The 26,721-nt window shown below is 39.5% G+C and overlaps 1 protein-coding gene across 2 annotated transcripts in view; it reads right to left on the bottom strand.

Annotated features, from left to right (window-relative positions):
• The window catches only part of SHROOM3 (shroom family member 3), a 286,596-nt gene that overhangs the window by 182,697 nt on the left and 77,178 nt on the right, over positions 1 to 26,721 (bottom strand). For both annotated transcript variants that reach the window (XM_074324430.1, XM_019720366.2), the window contains exon 2: positions 8,748 to 8,902. In XM_074324430.1, coding sequence (XP_074180531.1) covers positions 8,748 to 8,902 — 155 coding nt within the window. The remainder of the gene's footprint in view (positions 1 to 8,747; positions 8,903 to 26,721) is intronic.

Here is a 26,721-nt window from a genome sequence, read left to right on the forward strand (position 1 = left end):
GCCATGGGCTGAAGGTGACAAGACCTCGATTCTCACGCTGGCCCACTACACAGGGCAAGTCACATAGCCTGGGAGCACAAATATTTTAGGTAGATGATTATTGTTTTTTACTAATTCAGCCCCATTTCTTAATCTGTTTTTTTCTCAGTAAAATGTGATCTCCTCCTCCTCCTCCTCCTACACACACACACACACACACACACACACACACACACACACCCCTATATTCAGTCAAATAAAAAAATAAACATTCCTTTCCAACACATCAATAGAATAAATGAATGGGAGGGAGAAAGGTTATATCAAATTTGCAGAGATGACTGGAGGATTTAGGAGTAAGATTCCATTTTGAAAAGGGGCTCACTTTTCCCCACCCTCTCTGCTTATGGTCCTGAGCCAGGCATACTGCCTCCTACTCCCAGAAAGACCATTTCCCCACCAGGTGTCTTATTAACTGGGACCCCCAATCATATGCTATGTTTAGAGATTAAAGTAGACTTCTAAAAACAAGTAATTTACCTAACCAATATGCATTTTATTTTCAGTCGAGATCATGCTTTAATCACCATGCTATATACTGTACGTACATATTTCTCATTCAACCCCAACAATCCTGTGAGACAAGTAACAGAGGTATTAAATGACTCACCCAGGGTCACAGAGCTACTGCCTAATGCCATCAAACTTCAAATCCAGGCAGTGTTAGACCTGCATCACCATCTCATGCACCCTGTCTCCTATGAAAAATGAATCTGAATTTCACATGGCTTATATGAGCCTTGCAAAACACATACAGAACAATGACCAGGAAATATACCCCAAAACATTTCTTTGCCACACAACCCAACCATTGATACCAAACTTAGGAGTCGGACAGTATTTGGCAAAAGTAGCACCTTGATGCAGAAATTTGGCTTTGCCAAGAAAAATGGAGGTGTTGGGCAAGGGGGTGGTGGTGGTGTGCACTTCAGAATTGGGATTACAGATCCACTGGTTACAATGTCATTCTGATTATCCAACTCAAGATAGGAATCTGAATCCCAACTCTGAGTAAAACTATGAGTTTAGATGAATATCCAGCAATTAAAACCCCAACAGTCTGTTCTGAAGGGGAATTATAGCCTCCTATTTTTTATATTTAGGTTTTGGGTTATCAGTGAACAGCAGTGAGTATGCCCTGTACTAAATGCACCTTGCATCAACCCTCAGGGATGTCAAATTAAACCTGAAGACCCTTTCCTTTGTTAGTTTCCATTTTAAGTATTACCTGGTTTGGTTTTGTTTTTTTTAAGATTTTTTATTAAAATATAGTGAACATACAATATTATATTAGTTTTAGGTGTACACCATACTTATTCAACATTTATATACCTAAAGAACTGATCACCATGTTAAGTCCAGCAATCATTTGCCATTGTACGCTGCTATCACAATATTATGGACTATATTCCCCATGCTGTACATTACATCCCCATGACTCATTTGTTTTATACTTGGAAATTTGAACTTCTTATTCCCCTCCACCCCACCTTTAAAATTTTAGGTTACAGTTGACATTCAATATTATTTTATATTAATTTCAGGTGTATAGCACAGTGGTCAGACATTTATATAATTTAAGAAGTGATCCCCCTGACTAGTCTAGTACCCACCTGGCACTATACGTAGTTATTATCATATGACTGACTATATTCCCCATGCTTCACTTTATATCTCCATGATTATTTTGTAACTACCACTTTGCATTTCTTAATACTTTCACCTTTTTATCCTGCCAACACCCCCCCTCCATCTGGCAACCATCAAAATGTTCTCTGTATCTATGAGTTTGTTTCTATTTTGTTTATTTATTTTGTTCTTTAGATTCCACTTATAAATGAAATCATACAACTTTTGTCTTTCTCTGTCTGACTTACTACACTCAGCACAATGCCTTCTAGGTGCATCCATGTTGTTGCAGATGGTAAGATTTCATTCTATTTTATGGCTCAGTAATACTCCATTGTATATATGTACCACCGCTTCTTTATCCATTCATCTATTCAGGGACACCCAAGTTGCCTTCATATCTTGATTATTGTAAATAACGCTTCAATGAATATATGGATGCACACATCCCTCGAAGGAGCATTTTGGGTTTCTTGAGATAAATACAAAGACATGGGATTACTAGGTGCTTCTTTGTCTCTTTGTCTCTTGGTGTGTAGCCTTTGTTTTAAAGTCTAGTTTGTCTGGTATAAGTATTTCTACCCCAGCTTTTTATTTATTTATTTTTTGTGTCCATTTTTATGAAATATCTTTTTCCATCCCTTTACTTTCAGTCTGTGTGTGTCTTTCGATCTGAATGAGTCTCTTGTAGGCAGCATATGTAAGGGTCTTGTTTTCTTATCCATTCAGCCATCCTATGTTTTTGATAGGAGCATTTAATCTATTTACATTTAAAATCATTGTTGATAGATATGTTGTTATTGCCATTTTATTATTTATATTTTTTATCTTTTTTAAATCTTAATTAAGTCCCATTAACAGTCCTTGTAATACTCTTTTGGTGTTGATGAACTCCTTAGCTTTTTCTTGTCTGGGAAACTCTTTATCTGTCCTTCGATTCTCAATTATAGCTTTGTTAGTTAGAATAATATTGGTTGTAGGTTCTCGCTTCTCATCACTTTGGCTATTTCCTGCTAATCTCTTCTGGCCTGCAAAATTTCTGTTGAGAAATCAGCTGATAGTCTTAGTGTAAGAGTGACACTGGGGGAATCTATAACGTAGTTAGACTTAGCTAGTTTGCAGTTTGATCTACCCTGATATTCAAATGTTCTGTTTGTTTTTCCCCTCACTGATTAATTTAAGAACTCTTGTTTTGTTCCCTTTCCTAAGTCTACACATACCTCATTAATCCATTTAATCAGCAGAATCCTAACCTGGAAAGAGCAATTCCTTAATCCTCAGGGGCTCGGACACCAGAATCCATTTTGCAACTCCCTTGCAGTTTTCACTGGTGACGCATAAAGCCCCAGTCTGGAGATAACATTATCTGAAAACAGAGCAGACCCCAGGAAGTGATGTCAGTCCTCGGACCTGCCTGACCAACTCCCCCTTTCCTTTGTTCTGCTTCTTCTTTTGTACCCTTAAAACCTTCTGACCATTCTAGGAACTGGGAGGTGGCCTTTGGACAAGAGTTCACCACCCTTTCAGAATGCTGGCATTCTGAATAAACCTGCTTTTCTTTCCACCAGCTTAGTCTCTTGATTTTTAACTTTTTCAAGCGTCAGGCACCTGGACCTTAGCTTGGTAACACTAGGGGAGCTCCCTTGTGGGTAACTGTTTTTCTCTTGCTGCTTTTAAGATTCACTCTGTCTTTAACCTTTGGCATTTTAATTATGATGTGTCTTGGTTGGGCCTCTTTGGGTTCATCTTGCTAGTGACTCTCTGTGCTTCCTGGGCTTGTAAGCTTATTTCCTTATCTAGGTTAGGGAAGTTTTCCATCATCATTTCTTCAAATAGGTTTTCAATTCCTTGCTCTCTCTCTTCTCCTTCTGGTATCCCTATAATTGTGAATGTTGTTATAGTTGATGTTGTTATACTTGATAGTTAATGCGTAAACTATTCTCATTTTTTTGGTTTCGTTTTTCTTTTTGCTGTTCTGATTGGGTGTTTACTGCTACCTTTTCTTCTAAATCACTGATTTGATCCTCAACTTCATCTTACTTACTGTTGATTCCCTCTAATGTGTTCTTCATTTCAGTTATTGTATTCTTTACTTCAGACTGTTTTTTCTTATGTCTTATATCTCCATTTTTATGTTTCCTATTTCTTTGTTGAAGTTCTCCCTGAGATCATTGAGCATCCTCATAACCAGTGTTTTGAACTGTGCCTCTCGTAGATTGCTTGTATTCATTTTTTTTAGTTGTTTTTCTGGACCTTGTTCTGTTCTTTTATTTGGAACTTGTTTGTCTCCTTATTTTGGCTGCCTCCCTGTGTTTGTTTCTATGTATTAGGTAGGGCTGCTATGTCTCCCAGTTTAGTAGAGTGGCCTTATGTAGTAGGTGTCCTGTGGGTCTCAGTGACAGTCTCACAGGTCACCAGAGCCACATACTCCAGGTGTGTCCCTTGTGTGTGTTGTGTGTGCCCTCCTGTTGTAGTTGAGCCTTGATTGCTGTTTGCATGTTAATAGGAAGGATTGATGCTCAGGCTTGTTGTTTGTGAGGACTGGTTGTGACTACAGTGGACAACTTGTGGTGCAGGGGCTGACCCTATGGAACAGGATTTGCTTTAGCAGGGCTCTGGTGCCTACTCAGTCTGCCCTGTGAGTGTGTCATCCTTGGTGGAGGCTGGATAATGCTCTGGCTCTGTCTGAAGTTAGCCAGTGGGGGTAGGAGGGTACCTACTGCAAGCCAAGTTCATCTGTAGTCTGTGCCAGGGCCACCTGGCATGAGCCACAAAGCAATCCGTAGATGGCTTCCACTCATACTGTGCTTGGAAGTGCCATGAACTGAGGCCAGCTGTCACTAGTGCTGGGGTTAGGACTGCTCAGCCAGAGGTATGGGACATGCCAAAGTCATATGTTGCTCGTTTGGGTTTTGTGAAACTTTGAGAGGTTTTAGGAGAGTCTGCAGCATGAGCCAAGACAGGCCATTTTTACAGAAAGCCACTGGAAGAGCTCGGGTGGGCCTGAAAGTTGGGTGGGGTGGGGGTCTCAGGGAATCACCAAGATAGGATGAACAGTGTTACCGTGTGTCCCTGAAAATAAGACCTAGCCAGATAATCAGCTCTACTGCGTCTTTTGGAGCAAAAATTAATATAAGACACTGTCTTATTTTACTATAATATAAGACCGGGTCTTATCTAACATAATATAATATAAGACCCGGTCTTATATTAATTTTTTGCATGAGAGCTGATTGTCGACTAGGTCTTATTTTTGGGGAAACACGACAGCTAGGTTGATAGAGACTCAGATATGATGGCAGCTTGCATCTGTACACTGAGAAAGGGGAAAGCTTCACAAAAATACAGTGACTTCTGCCAGCTCCTCCATCTGGGAAAAAACTGCTCCTCCAGCCCTCACCCTGATGCCAGACAACTCAATTCCTTCCCGTATGTCCCTGGCACCTTTTGAGCTGCTGCTCCAATGCTAGAGCTCAGAGAAAGTGAGTCTGTCAGCAAGTAAGTCCCTGCATGGGGCCTTTAAGAGAAGCACCTGGGATTGTAGCCCCCCTCCATCTCACTTACCCACAATCTTTACTGGTTTTCACAGCCAGAAGTTATGGTGACTTCTCTCCCTGGCATGAAACCCTAGGCTGGGGAGCCGGGACCCCTCACTCTTTGGGTGGTGGGGGACCTCCACAGCTGAGATATCCCTCCTGATTTTTAATTGTCACAATCGGGTGTGGGACCAGCACATTCCATGTCTCTGCCCCTTTTGCCAATCTTCTTTTGTATGTCCTAAATTGTAGGGCTTCTGTTACATGGTTCTAAGACATGTATTTTACACATATCTGCCAAATAAAGTCTGTTGATTTTGGAGTTTGGTTTGGATTATTGATTCTTATTTGTGCGCATGTCTGTTTTCCTAATTTACATCCTTTGTACTGTCCTTGCATTCCATGAAGGTTTTCCTTCTTCAATTTTCCTTCAGCTGAGAGATGTTTGTTTTCGTTTAGGAAGATCTTTTCTTTGGCCTACTTCTTATTTTATCATTTATTCTCCATTTATCCACAACTAGCTGCAGACCTTCCCTCTTTGTGTATACAGCAGCAGACACATTCTTTGTTTTGCAGCATCCATACCACCCCCTTCACTCCTTCCTCCCAAAGGACTAAACTCTGCGTTCTTTATGGGTCAGCAGACTTTCTAAGGTCTTTGACCCACAACTCACTTGAGACTTTGCATTTCTTTTTCATTGTAGCCTTTAAGAGGTGTTTCTACTTTTGATTGTTTTTGGTCACTGGGTAAAACACCCTCAAAACTTATATCAACACCACCACTCTGCTCTGCATTCTTGGCATTTTTAAAAATGTGGAAGCAGGTCCAAAATTAACTTTGAGAGAAAAAGAAGCAGGTAAAAATGGAGCTGTTAATATTTAAATTTTCACTATAAAATAAAAGATCTCTCTGGGAAACAGACCTTCCAGTTATGTTGCCAGGAAATGACTTCAATCTTAAAAAAAAAAGCAAAAGTATAGAGATCATTTAGGAAAAGAAGGAGAACTAATAAATGAAATATAACAAGTCACCTGGTCGTGAATAAATAGAGGGAAATGAAACTCTCAGGACATGACATCTGCCAAGGTATAAAGGTAAAGCTTCTCAGGAAAGTGACAGCTCTACTAAATACAAAACCAGATTAACCCAGAGCAAAGGGGCTTCTAACCAGTTCTCTGAAAGGTCAGGGAAGAATGTCCATCCATGTCTACCAAGGCATGTTCATAATCCCCATTTCTAAGTATCTGTGAGAAGTCAAAGATAGCCTCCTTTCCTCAAACTCTGAGCATTCAACTATAAAAATCAACACATAATAGATGAGATAAGACATATTCAAAAGGCATCTTAGAGACAAAATGTTTCCCACAGTAGAAGCAGAGAGTGCAAAGACTCTTCAGTAACCTTATTGATCATATTAGCATATCTAAGGAAAGAGTGTGTCAATCAGAAAAGGGATTTGGTATAGACAGGCAGAGAAGAAATGAGATTTCAGAGGAATGCTTGGCAGTGTGATTCCCTGCAGTCCAGAGGGGAAAGGGCCCTGACTCACCAATGTGAGCTCTGAGCCACTTGGCAGACGTGTCCCTAATGAGAAGATGAGCCATCTGGCCACCAGAGCAGATGCCAGCACACTCTGGCGCCTCAGACCCACTCTCTTCACTCTGAGTCTGAGATCACCACGCAATTATGGTCAGACTTCCTAGTCAGCTTTCCTGTGTAGATAAAGTATACTGATACTTGTCCCACTTAGAGTTGTCTTTTTTTAAAATGAGTTAATGCATTTACATTCTGGTGTATATCCTTCAATTTCCTGTGAGATTGGAAAATATGAATTAACATTCCTAAATTCCATGAGTTCCTGGGCACTGACCGTCATGACCAGTTCTATATCTGTTAGACTGGGGATCAGCCCCTTAATGGTGGTAAATTCACCAAGGGATTAAAAAGGGGGGCTTCTTGATAATCACAAAGCCAGCATATTGCGCAATACTCCTCCATTTTACCACCTGCCTGTCTAACCCAATCCAGAATAAATAATAATGGTCAAATATTGAACATCTACTATGTACTTACATTTTATTCATTAAATCCTGATAATGTCCGTTTGAGGCAGGAATTATTATTATTTCCATTGTATAAATGAGGAAATTGAGATTTAGGGAGGCCCAGGGTGACACAATTTGTGAATGACAAAGCCAGATTTCAACCCCAGGACTGTCTTCTGTTTTACTGAGAGAAGTAATGCAAATCTCGTGTCACCATCAATTAGAAAGCATAACCAGAAGCCAGCATGTCTACTTTTTATAGCAGGACACAGGGAAGTCCTCTTCAGAGTTTAATATATCAACAGAGTCCCATCAAAACACGTCGGGAGCGTGGATTCCTCTGTCAGTCCTCATCAGATAAATGCCAATGTTCTAAAGTTTGGCTTTGGGTTCCAATGCCAAAGTGAGTTCAAAACCTTCAAAACTCTTCTGGACACGCAGAATGAATGAATGCAGGAGCACAGCATCCCATAGTGGTGTGATCAGAAGACCAGCTTACTTTTCACATCTTGAAAATGGGATGGCTTGACTAATGACTTCTAAAGTTCTGACCAATTTGAACATTGTCAAATATTATAACATCTAGTTGCCATGTGAGGCAGCCAAAACCTGATTAATGAAGAAATGTCAAAAAAAGCAAAATCTGTAGGCTTAGGGCTCAGAAGGTCAAGGTAATGACACACAAATGGTGTGGTGAAACGGAATCAGGGGCATCTAGACTCTTCTGATTCTTGCACTTATCAGCTCTGCTACCTTCAGCAGCCTACCTCTTGCCTATAAAATAGGGGTAGTGATAGCTGTCTCTCTGGGTTCTTGTGCAGGGTAAATGAGCAAATATATGTAAAACACCTCAAGCAGTGTTGGTTTGTAATAGTGATTAAAAAAGAAAAGCAAAAAAACAAAAACAGAAACAAAAAACCCTCCCTTCCCCTTCCTATAACTAATTTCCTCTAAGAGTTGGTTTTCTGGGAGTAGGGAACTTCTTACTTAGAGGCATTAAAAACCAATCACAGCCCCAAACTTTTCCAACAAAGGAACCACCGCTATCACAACCAGAAAAACAAACAAAAGGAAAAAATGTGCTTGTTTTGATGACCGCTGTGGTGTAGGTGAGACTACTGGAATGTCACTTAGAGCTCCAAGCCAACATCTTTCTCTAGTCCCACAATGAGACAACACTTCATAGAGCTCTGACCACACCTGGGATCAGGGTCACTTTTCAGCAAGCTCAGAAATTTAGGAAGTACAGTGAGGCGAAACTCCACCAAGACAATACCAGCTGGGAAAGCCAGACATTTTAAAAAGAGCAGCAATGTCTGAAATGTCTTCACCCAACTTCCTCCTAAAATGCCACATGATGGGCAAGAAAAAAGGAAAAGAACTGGGGTGGGGGAAAGGCCTAATGATCCCCCTGGTGAGGTTAACAGAGCCAGCTACCAGACGCGGGGCAGGGTGCTGGGAGCTGTAGGAGGTACATTGGCTGCCATCCCAGCCTACCTGCGGACCACCAGCCGGAGGGTCTTGTAGGATCCTTTCACCAGGGAAACGGCCTCCCTTCTGGAACTGCTCAGGGCCACCTCATTGATGTGCACCACCTCGTCCCCGGCCAGGAGTTTGGAACTCACCAAGTCTGCTTTGCCCCCTTCTTCAATCTGCTCGGAGAGACAAGAGAGCCATGAGTGAACTGCTGTGGGCACTGCCTGTACCCTGCAGAGCCCAACACGGGCAGCGACCAGGCCCCACTCAGCCAACCTGAGGGGAAGCTGTGGGCCTGCTCATGTTTCCACACCCTCCACACTCAGAACCCTGCCTTCCCACAGAGGACGCTCAGAAACATTAGCTGACGGGGAGACGACCCCTACCCCTTTACATCATCAACTCCCAAAGTCCACTCAAAGCAACGGTTTCATTCCTTTAGAAGTTAAGCTCTTCTTACTCATTTTTTTGGTCTAAAATTATAATTTATTGGACAAATGAGCTGTGGTACGTCCAGACAATGGAATATTATTCATCACTAAAAAGAAATGAACTATCAGGGCACGAAAAGACAAGGAGGAACTTTAAATGCATATTACTAAGTGAAAGAAGCCAATCTGAATACGCTACGTACTATATAATTCCAACTCTATGACATTCAGGAAAAGACAGAACTATGGAAAGAGCAAAAAGGTCAATAGTTGGGGTCGGGGGAAGGGAGTGATGAGTAGGCAGAAAACAGGATGTTTAGTGTAGTGAAACTAACTTGTATGACACTACAAGGGTAGATACATGACATTATACTGTGGAAAGTACACTACCAAGAGTGAACACTAATGTAAACTCTGGACTTGTGATAATGATGTGAGTGTAGGCTCCAATCGCAACAAATGTACCCCTCTGGTGGGGGGTGTTGATAATGGGGGAGGAGGCCATACATGGGAGTGGGGAGCAGGAGTATTGTATATAGGAACTCTATTTTCTGCTCAATTTTGCTGTGAACTTAAAATTGCTGTAAAACTAAAGTCTATTAAAAATTATATCATTCAACAAAATCATGTAACATTTGCTTTATAGCAGAAATTGTTTCAGGTGCTAAGGCTGTAAGAGTAGACAAAACAGACAGATACCCTTGCTCTTCTGGTGTTTCGGGCGGAGACAGGGGAGCAAACACCGAACATAACAAGTAACTGAGGTGGGTGCTAGAAGTGGCTCATTTGAAACCGATAGAGCAAAATAATACTCAATCCAGTGTCATATACCAATGGATGCTTGTGGGATGTCAATAATGATGAAAAGGAATAAAAAGGAAAAGAAAAAAGCAGGTAAATAAAAACTAACCCATATTTTCTCTCTTTTCAATAATTACTCTTCAGAACTGCCCACATGTTCAGAAACCTTCAATAATCTTAATATATTTAAAAGGGACCAAATTCCTATAATGAATTTGTAAGTTTGACCCTTGTTAGCTTTTATTTTATTTTTAATTATTAAAATAAGATGTGCTAAAGTCAATAATTAATTTATTGATGTTTATTAATTTAAGAAATCACTATACAGTCAGTAATTCATTATAAAGGATAAAAGTAATACAGAAAGTGTGTAAGGGGAAAGTGAGTCTTACTCCTGTTCCCTCCATGTTACTCTCTAAAGGTAACCACTGTTTACAGTTTTGCTTATGAATATATATGAATATATAAAACGGAAAAGATATCACCCTATACATATGTCCTCAACCATCTTTTGGCACTTAACAGAGAGACATTAAAGTGAGATGGTTAAAAGTCTGAGGAGTCAAACAGATAAACTAAGTAAGAGGAAGTCACTTATTTTCTGTAAGCTGCAGACTCCTAAAATGGGGATAAAAATCGCTCCCACCTCATAGAGCTGCAGTGAAGAGTAATGAGACTAGTCATATGAATGGGTAAACAATTCCTGACTTACAGTAAGGTTTCAAAAGTGATAGCTACTGTTTTTATAAGTCATGTATGATGAAGATATTTCCATTTATAAAATTTCTGGTATGTATACCATCTTGGTATGAATGCAACATGGTATATTTAGTCATCTGCTACTGATGGTCATTTCCTTCTGCCTTTGTACCTCTTTTATCCTACTAAACTTCCCTGCCAACCTTCTGTAAATTCACTTTTTCCCAAACATACTGGGTACACTCTAACCTCAAGCCTGCTCCGGTTTTTCTTCTACCTGGGTTGCTCTCCACCACCAGCAACACCCTTGAGCCACCTATAAAAACTGCAGTATATCATGATGGTTAAGATGGTTAAGATGGCACTCTAGAAGCAGACTATATGGCTCTGTCACTTGCTCGCTCGGTTACTTTGAGCAGGTTAACTTTACTGTGCCTCAGTTTCCTCTTCTGTAAGATGATAGCACTTACCACAGAGATTGAGAGGACTGAGTTCATGCAAGTAAAGTGCTTAACCAGTGCCTGGCACAAAGTATGTATTCAGTAAAGGTTAGCTCTAATTAGTACCCATCCTTTGAGGCCAAGTTCAAATCCTGTCTCCTGTAAGACTTTCCAGGCCTCTCATTAATAGCTACCCTACCTCCTCATCCATACAATCTGTCTTTTAGGAAGTAACCCCTCTTTCCCCCATTTTCAGAGAATCGAATAAAATAATACATAAACTATGAATGAATGACATCTAAATAGTTTATTATCTTTATACTACTTTAACCTACTGCTTGTGGTTATCACACCCTGTCTTTTGGGAAAGCTATTTATGCCTATTCCCTGCCCACAGTCCCACCCTATTCCCAGCTTGGGCTGTAAACTCTTTGAAGATAGGAACCATGCCTCCATCGTTACTTACCCCAGCATGCCTCCCCAGAGCTTTGCACAAAGGACCTCCTCAGAAAATATTGGCTCACTCATTCAACACGTAATTAGGGAGTATCTACTGTGTGCCAGTTATGGAGCTAAAACCTGGGGGTACAGTGATGAACACCACAGATATGATCCTGCTCAACTGCGCTGTGTGGAACTGAATCCCCTCTGTATTACTTGCCAACATTTTGCATAAAATGAGAATGAAACGAGACCTAGGAAATGATCGATTTTTTTATATAAAAAAAGGAAGGTAAGAAAGCTCATTTGCCTAGCTTATATTATGTCTTTCTCATGACTGATTTAATGTGAAAAGAAACATTATGAGGAAGAATGTCATAAAGGATTTCATTGTTGTTCACTGTTCTCATAAACTATTTGTATAACCCTTTGTATTTACAGAGTTTCTCATAATCTCTTCACTTGGCACAGAACTTACTTACTTTCAAAAAGATTAATTAATATAATTGCTTATAAAATTGGGGTCTGGCATGACTTTTTGAAGCAGTGTTTATCAAACTTTGGGTACCTATTATATATTTTGATTCTCAAATGTTTCCATACTCTCTCCTAGTGATTCATGCTGTCTTGAGGTTTTAATTATTACCAGAGATGACTTTTAAATCTTTTTACTAACACTGATCTTTTGCATAAGCCCCTATCCTATATTTTCAGTTTCTTATTTCCTCTTACTCCTGTTTTCCTCCAAATACCCCTCCTGTATCATGAAACTTCTCCTTATCAATCCAGACAGAATCTCTCTCTTTCTTCTCTAGATGTTTTCTACCTGTCTTGAGACAAGTCACAATCCCTACATGTGTCGTGGGTATTTCTTTTTCTTTATTAAATTTTTTTTCCATTTTTTAATTTTTCAATTACAGTTGACATACAATATGATATTAATTTCAGGTGTACAACATAGTGATTAGACATTTATATATCTTACAAAGTGACCACCCCAAAAAGTCTAGTACCTTTCGTGAGTATTTCTGATCATGCCCTATACCCCTTCTAGATTTTAAACTCCTTGAGATAGGAAACTTGGCAAACACACTCATTTTTTCATTCATCCACAAACATATTTGAGCATCTACCATGTGTCAGGCACTGTTCTAGGCCTGGGGGAATGTCAATGAAGGAAACAAACTGTACTCTCTCCTTTCTAAGAGTTTACATTCTAGTGTATATTTCCTGTATTTCATATCTTTGTATTTAACAAATGCACATTCACTGCGGCAGGTCAGAGAGCCTACATTGATAGAAACGAGGCTGGATTCTTTCTGTTCCTCAAGTGCTTAAATGCATCCATCCTCTGGGAGGTCAGACAATATCTAGGGAATCACAAGAGCCCTAGGAGGTTTGCTCCGTGCTAGTATTCATCCAGCGGCTCCACTCCAAATGTGAGAGTCCCAGGAGACCTTGAATTGAGCCAGTTGGTGCCAAAGTGTAGATCCCTGGACTAACTCATTTCAGCTAACTCGATTATAGGCTGCTGTATGAGTCTGTGGATACTTAGGACCCCACGTTCCCTTCCTCCTCCCTTGCTACTGCTGACCCTGCCACTGCCTTTTTATCCGATAGCATCAGTGCCAGTAGGTATTTCTTTGTTGGCCACTCAGGTAATAAATTTGGTTGCCAAGAAAGTTGAAGCTATTGGCTCAAACAAGGCTGTGAATTACCTTAATCTATGTTGTTATCTCCATTTAGTATCATAAATGATAAACTGAGATATTGAGGTGCTTTTGCTGATGTACTGGTAACACCATAATCAATTTCAATGTACTGAGGTTAAGTAAATACATAAATCTTTAGTTGATGTCAATTATTCACACAGTTTATCTAAAATCATTATTATGACTTAAAAAATATTTACAAAAGGTTTAACAATAGTTTTCTTAAACTATTCATCAAAGAGGATTATACTTCTTCTAACCCCAAGACCTGCTGATACTGTCTGTCAACAAGACTCAGTGAAAAATGAGGCTTATTATTTTAAACCTTTGGACCAATACTTGAGGAGCTAAAGAGGTCACTGCATTGTTTGTCCAATTTCACCTGCACAGATTTACTTATTCCAAGAATGTGATTGTCAACAGGTTAAATGACTTCAGATAATACCCCAGGTAGAAATGGGTGGGAAATCCCTAAGCCAACAAACTCGCTGGCATTAGCATGCTTCTTCCCTTCTCAAATCCTAAATGTACCCACACCTATAGGAGTAAACTGATTTTGCTTTGATGACCATGTGAGGCGTTGGTTTTTGAATCATTTGTAGTCTTTTACATTGCTGTAAATTTAGCACCTAGCATAATGCCTGCACATAATAGGTGACTGATAAACATTTGTTGAACAAGTCTGGGGAAGCTGACTTTAAAGAAATAAATACAGTGCTGGTCAATACATGCTATGAGAGAAATACATTCAAAATAAGTATACGCACAAAGGGATATGTATGTGTGTGTGCCCGTATCAGCCGCTGGGTGTGGCACGTGGTGGGGTAGGAAGTCAGGCCAACTTCCTTCCTTCTCTCTTACTCCACCCAGCCCAATCTAAAGGAGGAAGAGTGAAGCTGCCATGTGGGGATTGGTCCTATGTTCTGCTTCTCCAGGATCTGTGCCTTCCAAACTCAAATGCCTTGACTCTGCCTTCCTGTTCTCCATCTTATGTCATCAGCTGCAGCATGACCCTGATTATAATAAGCATGTCACTGGCAGCAACCTAGTGACCCCATGACAACTTCAATGAGATCAGGCCACCCCCTCTGTGTGCTCGCCCTCATCACGCTCAGAGAAGAAACCCAAGTCCTCCCTATATGTGAGTATGCCACACACACTCCTGCGTCAACCCTTGTACCTGCCGTTCCCTCAGGTAATCAGTTGCCTTTCTCCCTCACCTCCTCCAGGTCTTTACACAAATCCAGCTTCTGGAGGAGGCCTTTCTTGACCACCCCTCTAAAATTTCAAGCTCTCCTAATACTACTTATCTTCCTTTTTGTCTTCATTTTTTGTTTTTTTTGTTTAGTGCTTATCATCTACGTGACTATATTTTTTACTTATGTATCTTGTTTATTGTCCATCTCCCCACTAGAATGTCAGCCCCAGGAGGGCAGGGATTCGGGTCTGTCTTACTGCAGTATCCCCATGCCCAGAACGGCATAGGCACATAGAAATGCTCCATATTTACTGTGAGTGGACAAATCCTCATCATCATTGCTACCAGTTGTTGAGCGCCTTCTGTGCTCCAATAACTTTACTGCATTTTCTTAAAAGCCACAAAGACGTCGTAAAATATTATAAGCTCCTTTTCATATGAATGTGGTCACCAAGGCTCAGAGGGGTCCAGTGACTTGCTCAAGGTTGTAAAGTCAGGAAAACGACAAAGCTGTTCAAAACTCTGACTTCAGAGCCCACACTCTCCATCCTGCTGCTGTAGAGAATCCCCTGGAACTTTGTCCCCAGATTGACACTTCTTTACTTGTCCACCTAATCCTTCAATTGCCCAAGAAACCTGACACCCAATACTTCTGGTTCTGACCCTTCTCTTTCAGAGATTTTAAGAACTCTGACGCTATTTATTATATGAGCTCACAGTTTCAACAAAACTCACAGTTTACACATGAGAAAAACAGTTGGCCTGTCCTGCCACCGAGGCTGGGGGATGGCCTTGCCGTGTAAAACTGAGCGTACAATGACTTCCATTTATGTGCAATTCCATTTATGTGGAGTTTTGATTCAAACTGAACTCTTCCTATAGACGTCCACCAGTTTAATTTTACCTGCAATTGAATGTCTAAATTCTTGAGTGGTTTTTTCCCCCCTTTCCTGTTACTTTCATTCCTGGATGACAAGGTTAGAGTATGGGGAGGTACAGGTAATTCAATACCTCACAGTTAATGCGACATCATAGCGTGAAATTTGTGTGCTCTGTGCAGTCGATGATCTCAGGAAAAATATGTTCTCTGTGGGTGCAAAAACTGTATTAAAACAATAAGCAAAATGTAGAAAGATAAAAAGATAAGTAGACAAAGGAATATATTAATAATCTTGCAAACAAAGCTTTTGAATGTTGCTTTTTATTCACTGGGGGTTATCATTACTCACAACCTGGTAGGCCTTCTTGGTTTTAAACTATATAAAGTGGGGACAACAAAATAAAGTAGAATAAATAAGAGCTCCTCCCAGGAACTATATCTCATTCTCAGGTCCTCTGAAATGAATAAGCATTTTTGGGAACCTAGGACTAACTGTGGGACTTTAAACAAAACAGAGAAATATTCCCACGAATTGCACAATTACATGAGGGTACAGATGTGATATCCCCATTCTTCCCACCTGCTTCTCACCTAACCCCAAACAATTGGGTTTATTTATGCTGCTGAAATTTTCTTTTTGGGTCAGAAAATGATGTGTATTATAGTGGAAGAAAGAACACTGGGTTAGGAGTCAGGAATCCTGTGCTCTAATCCCAACTTTGGCCCTTTCTGTCTGTAGGGCCCCAGATGAGTCTCTAATCTATAAAATATGAGTAATATTGTTTGCTGTGTATTATGATGAGACAATGCCTTAGAAATGGAAATGTGTGTTTGTCCCACTTAAAATGACCAACAGGGAAAATTCTATAGTTTTGTTTTAAATTGGAATACATATATAACATCCTACTATTAAAAATCATATAACTACTTTCTTTTGTTATTTTCTAAATAGGAGATACAGTGTTTTAATTTTAAGATTCATAACCTGGATGGAAAGCCCAAAAACAGAGGTAAAAGAAGTATGGTGTGTAAAAACTGGGCGCTGTTTTTATATTAGGCCCCTATGACCAACATAGATATGAATCTCACTTCCAGTACTGGGTAATCTGGGGCAAAATATGCATCCTCTATGAAAACCCATTTCTTTCATTTGCATCTGGGTACAAGAAGGCTAAGCACACAGAGTTGGAATGAGGATTACAGAAACTAACACACAGAAGTCTCCTTACATATAGCAAGAGCTACATTAAGGTGTGTTTCATTATTTGTGGGGTTTTGAGGTTTTATTGTGTAAGTTCAGTACTTTTCTCACTGTTTCCATTGCAAGAAGACGTGTGTTAGTTATTGCAGAGTTCAAGGGGAAGAGGAGAGAGGTCATTTTCTTAAAGTCAAAGAACAGGAGTTAACTTGATTTATAAGTGAAATAGGAGACAGTCCCTTCTTTGGAGGGAAGTTTTTATTTCAGAGAGCAATCCCAGGGCAAGACGTTACCCAGAGATATCCTATGGTCCAAATGGGCTGCAGCCCCGGAAAACTGAGACATGCCCTCAGTTCTTGATTTACTGCTCACTAGGCAGAAGGAATTGATCTCAAAGTTAGGATAAACGTAAAGTTTCACTGAAGCCACCTCAGCCACTCACTTTCTTCACTGCCTGCAGGAAAGTTCACAGATCCCATCTCCCCCAAGATGGTTGATTCAGAAAAAAACAAGGTTGTGGGTAATTAAAAAGTTGAGTGTTCAGCATTCATTTCCATTTATTTATATATACTCTGCCTCATTTTAGAAAAGATTTGAGGCAACTCCTTGTAAGTACAAAAGAATAAAGGAAAGAGTTGAGGGAACCTGAGCAAAAAGGAAAAAAGTAGTAAAATAAAAGCCAGGGATAAGATGAACTGCAAGCAATGCATTCCATACATGGGGATTCTCATTATCTGGGTATTCATTACAAGGTTTCATAGGGAGGCAAAGTCTTCATAATTCAAAAATATTCCCTAGTGAAGAGACCAGCTTTAGATAAGGCCTCACTGGAACAGCCCTTGCAGTTTGGCACTGGCATCAAAGTTGTCGCTGTCCCTTGCCTGGATATGGGGTTGCAAATAACCAATACAACAAGCAAACACAATGCAAAACAATTGCAGCGTTAACTTGCCTGTCTTTCAAAAGAGGCAGAATATAAAATAGAATGCAAATCAATTCTATAGTTGAATATCTTCCAAAAGAGGCAAAATATAAAGGACAAAACATTAAGCTATCTTAAAATTCTGTGAGAAAATTAAGACCACAAATGTCAACATAATTAATTCTTCATTCTGAGGATGAACACATGGTTGCCATTGTCACTTACATTTTTTATAAAACAAGGTTGAATAACTTATTTTCATAGTCGTTTGTTTTGTTTTTCAACTATATATAATATGAAAATCATGTTTTGGTTCCTGTTTTAAAGTGGATTCTCTTAGGCAGACTTTTTCTAGTATAATTGTTTGCAGATCCTAACAGCTACCCAGAGTGTAGTATAGCACAGTTTTGGCCCACAGCTTCTTGATGGCAAAAGCAAAAAGAAAACATGCATAGTTAGAAAAGTCATAGGAGCATTATCTATAAAAACAGGAAATCATTATGGAGCATGGAGATGACAGTATTGAAATCTATTACTGGAGAAGATTTAAGATCCTTGGTGGAATAGAATTGAGAACTCAGGAATAAAACCACATAAATATGGACAATTTTTGACAAAGCCAAAAATACAATGGAGAAAAGACAGCCTCTTCAATAAATGGTGCTGGGAGAATTGGAAAGCCACGTGCAAAAGAATGAAACTGGACTGCTATCTGTCACCATGTACCAAAATTAATTCAAAATGGATCAAAGACTTAAGCATAAGACCTGAAACAATAAACTGCATAGAAGAAAATATAGGTACTAAACTTATGGACCTTGGGTTCAAAGAGCATTTTATGAATTTGACGCCAAAGGCAAGGGAAGTAAAACCTAAAATAAATGAATGGGACTATATCAAACTTAAAAGCTTCTGTACAGCAAAAGAAACCATCGACAAAATAAAGAGGCAACCAAGTGAATGGGAGAAGATTTTTGCAAACAGTGCTTCCGATAAGGGGCTAATATCCAAAATATACAAGGAACTCATGCAACTCAACAAAAAACAAACAAACAACCCAATTGAAAAATGGGCAGAGGACCTGAAGAGACATTTCTCTAAAGAGAAATGCAAAAAGAAAACATGCATAGTTACACAATGCATGTTTGACATACAAATGCTATTTGACACACAAATGGCAAATAGACATATGAAAAAATGCTCAACATCACTAATCATCAGAGAAATGCAAATAAAAACCATAATGAGGTATCACTTCACCCCAGTTAGAATAGCTATCATCTACAAGACAAATAGCAACAAGTGTTGGAGAGGCTGTGGAGAAAAACGAACCCTTATACACTGTTGGTGGGAATGCAGACTGGTGCAGCCATTATGGAAGGCAGTGTGGAGGTTCCTCAAAAAATTAAAAGTAGAATTACCGTATAACCCAGCAATCCCTCTCCTGGGTATCTACCCAAAAAATCTGAAAACATTTATCCATAAGGACACGTGTGCTCCAATGTTCATTGCAGCTTTATTTACGGTGGCCAAGACATGGAAACAACCAAAATGTCCTTCGATAGATGAATGGATAAAGAAGTTGTATATATACACAATAGAATACTATTCGGTGGTAAGAAAAGATGAAATAGGACCATTTGTGACTACATGGATGGATCTTGAGAATATAATACTAAGCAAAATAAGTCAGACAGATAAAGCAGAGAACCATATGATTTCACTGATATGTGGTATATAAACCAAAAACAACAAAAAACAAGACAAACAAATGAGAAAAAAACACCCATAGACACAGATAATAGTTTAGTGGTTACAGAAGGTAAGCAGGGAGGAAGGTGGTAGATGAGGGTAAAGGGGAACAAATATATGGTGATGGAAGGAGAACTGACAATGGGTGGTGAACACACAATGGGATTTATAGATGATGTATTACAGAATTGTACACCTGAAATCTATGTAACTTAACTAACAATTGTCACCCCAATAAAACTTAATTAATAATAATAAAAAAGAAGTCTAAGAAGGTAGAAACCAGTCTTTCTAAATTACCTTGTGTTTGGCTTAACAGTGCCACATGCTAAATGCCTAATGAACACGGTGGTGGTCCTTAATGCTATTCAACAAATATTCCTGGCTTTCCATCTTGGCTACACAGGAAACACTCCTCTTTCTGAGTCCTAGGCTGGGACCCTTACAGCTGAATAGAGCCATGAAATTATTTCTGGTCAGTGTGTTTCGAACAGAAGAAACCTATGTCCCCTCCAGGCAGAGGCCATCCAGAATTTTCTTTCTCTTTGTCATGGTGACTACCAATGTTTGAGATGGTGACTGCTCTGTCAGCTAGGGTCCCTGAGTTGCCATCCTGAAGAAACACCATAAGCATATAGAACGGGCAAAAAATAAACCTATGATTTGAGCCACTGAGATTTGGGGGGTGTTTGTTACTGAAGCATAACCTAGTCTCTTCTGATGGATACAAATATTACCTTGCCAGTGATAGAAAATATAAAACAAATGTGTTGTGTAGAGAAAAGTTGCATATGTTGCTCAGATCCCTGACGATCCCAGATTAAGTTTTCTATTACTGCTGTAACAAATTTTTGCAAACCTAGTTGCTTAAAGCAACACAAATTATTATCTTGCAGTTTTGGAGTTCAGAAGTCCAAAATGGGTCCCACTGCACTAACACCAAAGTGTTATCAGGACTGTGTTCCTTCTGGAGGCGTTAGGGGAGAATACATTCTCTTGCCTTTTATAGCTTCTAGAAGCTTCCCACCTCCCTTGGCTCAAGGCCTCCTTCCATTTTCAAAGCCAGCAATAGCCAGTCAAGTCTTTCTCACACTGTCTCCCTCTGACATGGACTTTCCTGACTCTCTCTTTCATTTATAAGGACCCTGTAATTTCATCTGTCCCACCTAGATAATCTAGAAGATTCTTCCCAATCTCAAGGTCAGCTGATTAGTAACCTTAATTCCCTTTTGCCATATAATATATTCACAGGTTCCAGGAATTAAGATGTAGACATCTTTGGGGAGGGGGCATTATTCTACCTACCATAACCACTTACTAGCTGTGTTTGACCTTAGGCAAGTTATTCATTTCCTCTAAGCCTCAATTTATTTTCCAAAAAAAAAAAAAGGCAAGATGATATTAACAGCACCTACCCCTGGGGATTATTAGAAGAATGAAAGTAAATTATTATAATGAACGGAAAGCTTAGCATAATACCTGACACATAGTAAGAAATCAAAGCATATTAGTCTTTATCATCCTCATCCTCATCCTTTACAGAGGGAAGTAGGTAAAGAGATTACACACACTTAATCCTCTACCCCTCACTGCATGCAGTAGAATGAACATCATTATAGAGGCCTCTTTCCTTTCCCCCATCCTACCTTTGCCCACCTCTATTTCGGGATGCTGAAAGAGGAGCAAGTCCAGCAAACACAACTGACAGACAAGAGACCACTGCTGTCCAAGTTGAGTCACTTGAGTTTTTGGTGTTTGAACATTCTAAGCCGGGCACTGGGCTCTAATGTCTTAGAAAGAGGTATGTGAGGTAGTTCTAACCCTGAAGAAGTTTCTCAGAGTCCCCAATGTATGGAGGAGCCCTGGGAAACCCTAGGCTGTGACACTCCAGTTGCTGGGGTGTGTGTCCATGTGTCTCTGTGTGTGCCCACGTGTGTGAATCCTGGCCTCCTCAGAAAGTCAGCTGGTATTGTTTCCCTCTCAGTGAATTCCCTGAGCCCCACAGTCTTTATGTGCTGAACTCCAGTGAATGCCACTGAATTTCAAAGAGGGGAGGGGCTGGAGTAGTTCAGGGAACAAAAGGCCAAAGCTAGCTGGACCACAGTTAGGTCTCAATTCCTTCTTTCTGCTCCATTCGGATCAAAGACTTGGGCAAGCACTTTCTTTACATTTAAAGGCATTTATTTATATTTTACCCCATTTTTCAAATAATTTCAGGCATCTTAGTTAATATGTTTTTCCATGTTCCTACGAGAGACCCTTTCAATTGCCCCATTTGTTTATGTGCAAGTCATAATGTTTTCATTCATTAGACTGATTCTGCTGTATTTAGTCATGGAAAAATCGTATATTATATATAACATATATATATGTATAGAACATTGATTTAAAAGTACATATATAGGGAATTATTATAAACCATTTTACAAATAAGAGAAAGAGAACTTGTTTTCAATAACCACATCAATGGAGCACTTGCCTCCTTGGAAAATAAATAAAATCTACAAATTAACCTATGTACTTCATAAGTATATAGAATAAGTCCACCTCTTATACCAATCAAATAGAAACAGGAATCATAGGACAGTAGTTAAATGTATACCCATACAAACACACACAAAACATACACAGTTTATCTTGCTTTACATAACAATTCCAACTCTTCCTTCATCAAATTTATATCAAAGTTTCTGACTTACTAAAATGATCAGGCTTTAGTTTCATCATTGCTTTTTTTCCCTACTCCTGGTCTAACGATTAAAAACTAAAATCAGTGGCAGCAAGAAGAAAAATGACAAATCTCAAGATGTTTTCAATGTTTGATCATCCATTCCTAAGAAAAATGCCTCAGCTTTCAGATTTCTAGCATTTAGCACAGACATGCTAGCTCTGTTGTTCTAAGATGAGTTTCATGAATGCCTAATAGTTCAATCTTAGGCCAGATATTCTTCTGCTTCCTACAGATAAATCTACTTTGGCCAAAGAATCATTATGAAATTCATTTTAACCTCATGAACTACGGTTGATTCTTGAACAACACAGGTTTGAACTGTGCAGGTCTACTTATATGCAGATTTTTTTTCAATAAATACCTGTACTGTTTTTGATCTGCAGTTGGGAGCCCACAGACGCGGAGGCCAACTCTATACATTGATCTGCACCATTTTATATGAGACTTGAGCATTCGCCGATTTTGGTATCTGCAGGGGTGGGGTGTGGTCCTGGTACCAATCCCCCACAGATACTGAGGGACAACTTCAGTTTTTGGGAGTCAAAAGTTATACACGGCATTTTGACTGCACAGGGGCCAGTGCCCTTAAGCCCCATATTGTTCAAGGGTCAACTGTATTTGTTTCCTAAAGTTTTCCAAAGTTTCTCCTAGATTTTTAGATTTATGATATTGAGAAAGCTTTGGCTTGCAACAGCAGAGCTGTAATGTAATAGCCACAAGAGTGGCTATTCTTATTGCAATTATCTTAGAGGGACTGCTTTCTTTGTCTTTGCAAAAGAATTCTCAGTAGTGGCTGAGCTAGTAGGAAACCAGGTAAGAAAACTCACACAGGCTCCCCTCCTGTATAAGATAACAATAGTATTTTGTTAATCACCATTGTGAACTACCAGCATTTCAGGCTGCTTGACATTCCAGAGGCCAGAAAGCTACCTGAGCGGTAACCAAAAGCAGTTCTTCACTCAGAAGTTCTGAACAAATGATTTGTTTACTTTCCTTCTGTCAGACCCATACGGTGGTTAAGCTTCGGAATGAAACTGTCTGGATTCAAATCCTGCCCCCAAGCTTAGAAGCTATGTGAACTTCAACAAGTTATTTGACCTTTCTGTGCCTGTTTCCCTTTCTGTGAGATCAGGATAATAATACCCTTCATAGGATTATTGTGAGGATTAAGTTAATGCCTGTACCTTGTTTAGAAAAATGCCATGTAGTAAATACTCCGTAAATGTTAGTTACTCTCAGTACCTTCTATTTTCTTCCATAAATTAGGAAGACTAATACCTCTTTTATATACCTCACAGGTTATTTTAAAGGTTAAAGTCACAAAAATTTTATAAAACACGTTGAAAAGCATAACATGGTACTCTAAACATAAACAATTAGAGTGACTCTACGCCAGTCTAAAGTCAGCTTGATAATGTCAACCATCCCTAGAAGAAGGCTTCTGATTAGAAGCCAGATGCTGGAACTGCTGGGAACTGGAAATAAAACAGTAGAAGCAACATCAGCATACAGGTGAAGGAAAAAGCAATACAGGAAGAAAAAATAACATCTGTGATGTGCCTACTATCTCATAAGAGCTTGACACGCAAAGTATCATTTAATTCTCAGCAACACTTATGGGGTAGGTATTTTGTCAACAACAGAACTAAGACTCAGAAGATTAAGTGGCCCAAGGTCAAAAAGTTATAAACAGCAGAGCCAAAATCCAGTCTCCCTTCTGTATCTCCCCTCTGTATCTCTTTGACCCTTTCTCCTGTCATTCTCCTTTGGGGTTACTTTACTTTAGCCACCCTGGCTTCCCTGAGACCCTCTGAACTGTCCAAATACACATCTACTGCATGGTTTTTGCACTTGATGGGTTTTTTTGTTCGGAACCCCTTCCCCCAGGTAGCCAGGCGGCTCACTCCTCCTCCTGTAGGTCTCCTGCATTATTCATAAGTTTAGCAAAAGCTGTTCCGAACCAAAAAAAAAGTTGGTGGGGCAAGGGTGTAGGGAGGTTGGAAAAGAGAAAAGGAAAGGGATATTTAAACTCCCAGGTTCTCCTAAGGACAGGGTTTAGTTGCTTTATTATTTGGTTTAATCTGCACAACCTGTGGGATGAGGATGAGTATACTTCCATTTTAAAGATGAGATAACCAAGGAATGGGGGGATTAAGTCATAATCTCTAATAAATCTCTAGTAAATAGTAGAGCTAAGTGTCCAATCAAAAATCTAAACGTAAAACCTACCTTTGGCCCACTACATCACAGACTTCCAGCTTCCTATTTAGTTGAATGCAAGCTGGGAATGGACGCCTATCACAAAATTCAAATAGTTGTAAAAGTAAAGAAATCAATATGGCTTTTTAAAAAAAAATAAATAAATTCTTCACCTTGACTCTACCCTAAAATGAAACTTCTGTGTGCTCAACTGAGGTTTAATGAGATTCCAGAGATTCCTGATAATATTTCAACTAATCATCTGGGATCATTTTTGCGTGATAAAAATTCCATCATGTGGCCCACTGCACACAGATGCTTGTCAGCCAATTTACTTCTTCCAGTTGCTACTAAGGAGACATAAACAGAAGGACCTGCCCATGCAGGAAATGAAAGGAAAGCAATTTGTTAATGGCTTTTCTCAACAGTGACATTTCCCCAAATTCCGTTCTAGGTGGCCCAAATATTCGTATTTAGAAACCCATGTTCCAAAGAGCTTCTTTTAAGATGAGTTGTAACCCTGGGCCTGAGAGAGCTTGGGGTGTCTGGCTCCCCTGTTTTTAAGCTGCTGAAACCCACCCCCACATCCATTATCTTTCAATTATCAGCTCTGCATTTCTTCCCCTCCTCTGGTTTATTCTTCTTCCCTGACCTCTGACTTATGTATTTGCTTTTCCCTGTCTGGAATTCTTGCCCAGACTAACTTCAATCAGTCAAAAACTCTGTGCTGTAAGGAGGGAGATGGATGTGAGGGAGCGGTGACAACAAATGACTCATACAGAACTGTTTGCAGCCGGCCTCCTGCCCTACCTCTCCCCACTTATTTTATGGTGATAAGTTATTCATTAAATGTCCATGAACCATCAGTGAGAGGCTGGTTTCTATTGTAGGTTGATTTTCTTCAAGTATTAAATCAGCTCAATAAAACTGCTAATTTCAAATGTCTTATCAAATCTGGTTTCTACTTCCTACAGTTGAAGTTTGGGAATGAAACAAATGGTAGTCAGGATATGACACTGTCCCCTAAATCTTATCAATTGCCATCAGTATAACTGTAACTTCCAGTTGGAAATGTTTCCCAGGTGCCAATTATTCTAAAGTTAATCAATTTAATCTGAATAACAATCCTGAGAGGTCAATTAGTATTATACCCATTTTATAAAGAAGGAATGTGAGGTAACTTGCCCCAAAGTCTAATACTAAATATGGGGGAGGTATTGTAATTCAGACTCAATTTAACTGGAAAGTCTATTGGGCAACACACCTCTCGATCGCTGGCAACGTCCAAAGGAAATGTTCATTTTACTGGTTTATAAGTAAACCAATATACTGAGTACCTGCTGTGTACTGGGTTCAGAAGATACAAAAACATTTGGTTTTTACTCTCTTGTAATCTAGTTGGAAATGAAAGGCCTATAAAAAAGAACGATAACTAGCAAATACAAGGTAGCATATCCAAGTGTCAAACATAATTAGAAACAGGAAATGCTGTTTGTGTTCAGAACAGAGAGTAACCACTGTGGCCAGGCAGGACTAGGAGGGCCTTTTGGAGGGAAGGGGTATTGACCTGGACCTGCAAAGCTCTTAGGCCATTTGCTATGAGGGCTCTTGAATTACGTAAATGTTGAGCTAGAGAATAAATCTTTTCCATGGTCCCTAAGGAGGAAACTGAAACGAGGACAATGGAGCATGTATCATATTAAGGGCCAATTTATCTATCCTTTTAGAAAAAATGCTGATGGGTCATGAGCTCTGTGTGCATGGCACAGACTTTAGAACAACTGTCTTAATGTCTAGGTGTGATTCATTGTTTATCTGAAATTGTCCAGTATGTAACTCAACGTACAGTGTTTTTATTTGCTAAATCTGGCAACCCTACTTTCACTACCACATCCTACTCAGGACTGCTTTCCCTGAATGTTTTATACCGACTTGGAAAAAAAGAACCTTTAGAAAGTGGAAGGAGATAGCTCAACTTTGCAGGCCAGGAGCTTGATTTGGTCACTGCAGCTAGAGGTTAAGTTCAGGAGGAAAAATTCACATGAATCAAACTCATAAGAGACTGACACATATAGCCAACCAATCAGACTTGTGGTGTTCCAAACCACCATGCTTTTGCCCAGTGCCGGGAATGCCCTTCTTCTCATCCCTCATCATTTATTTGGTAAACTCATTTATTCATTTACTTATTTAGCTGATTCATTCACTGAGTCAGCCAATATTTGTTGAGCACCTACTGTGTGCCAGGTACTATATTAGGAACTGAACACCTGTACTTCTTTGCTGTTCAAGAAACAATAATCATGCTACCAGCTAACAATTTTTAGGGCTTGTCATGAGCTAGGCACTGTATTAAATGCTTTATGTCACTGAATCTTCACATAACACTATGATGTAGTTACTTTTATTATTCACATTTGACCAATAAGGACATTGAGGTATAACGAGGTTAAAAAAACAAACGGCATGGTACGGTGTCAGATGGTTGCCGGACTTATCGTGGTGATTACTTCTTTAGCATAGGGAATATAGTCAATAATATGGTAAGAACTACATACAACGCCAGGTGTGTACTATTGAATAACTAGGAT

The sequence above is a fragment of the Rhinolophus sinicus genome, linkage group LG02, assembly GCF_036562045.2.
Source record: "Rhinolophus sinicus isolate RSC01 linkage group LG02, ASM3656204v1, whole genome shotgun sequence".
Classification (NCBI taxonomy): domain Eukaryota; kingdom Metazoa; phylum Chordata; class Mammalia; order Chiroptera; family Rhinolophidae; genus Rhinolophus; species Rhinolophus sinicus.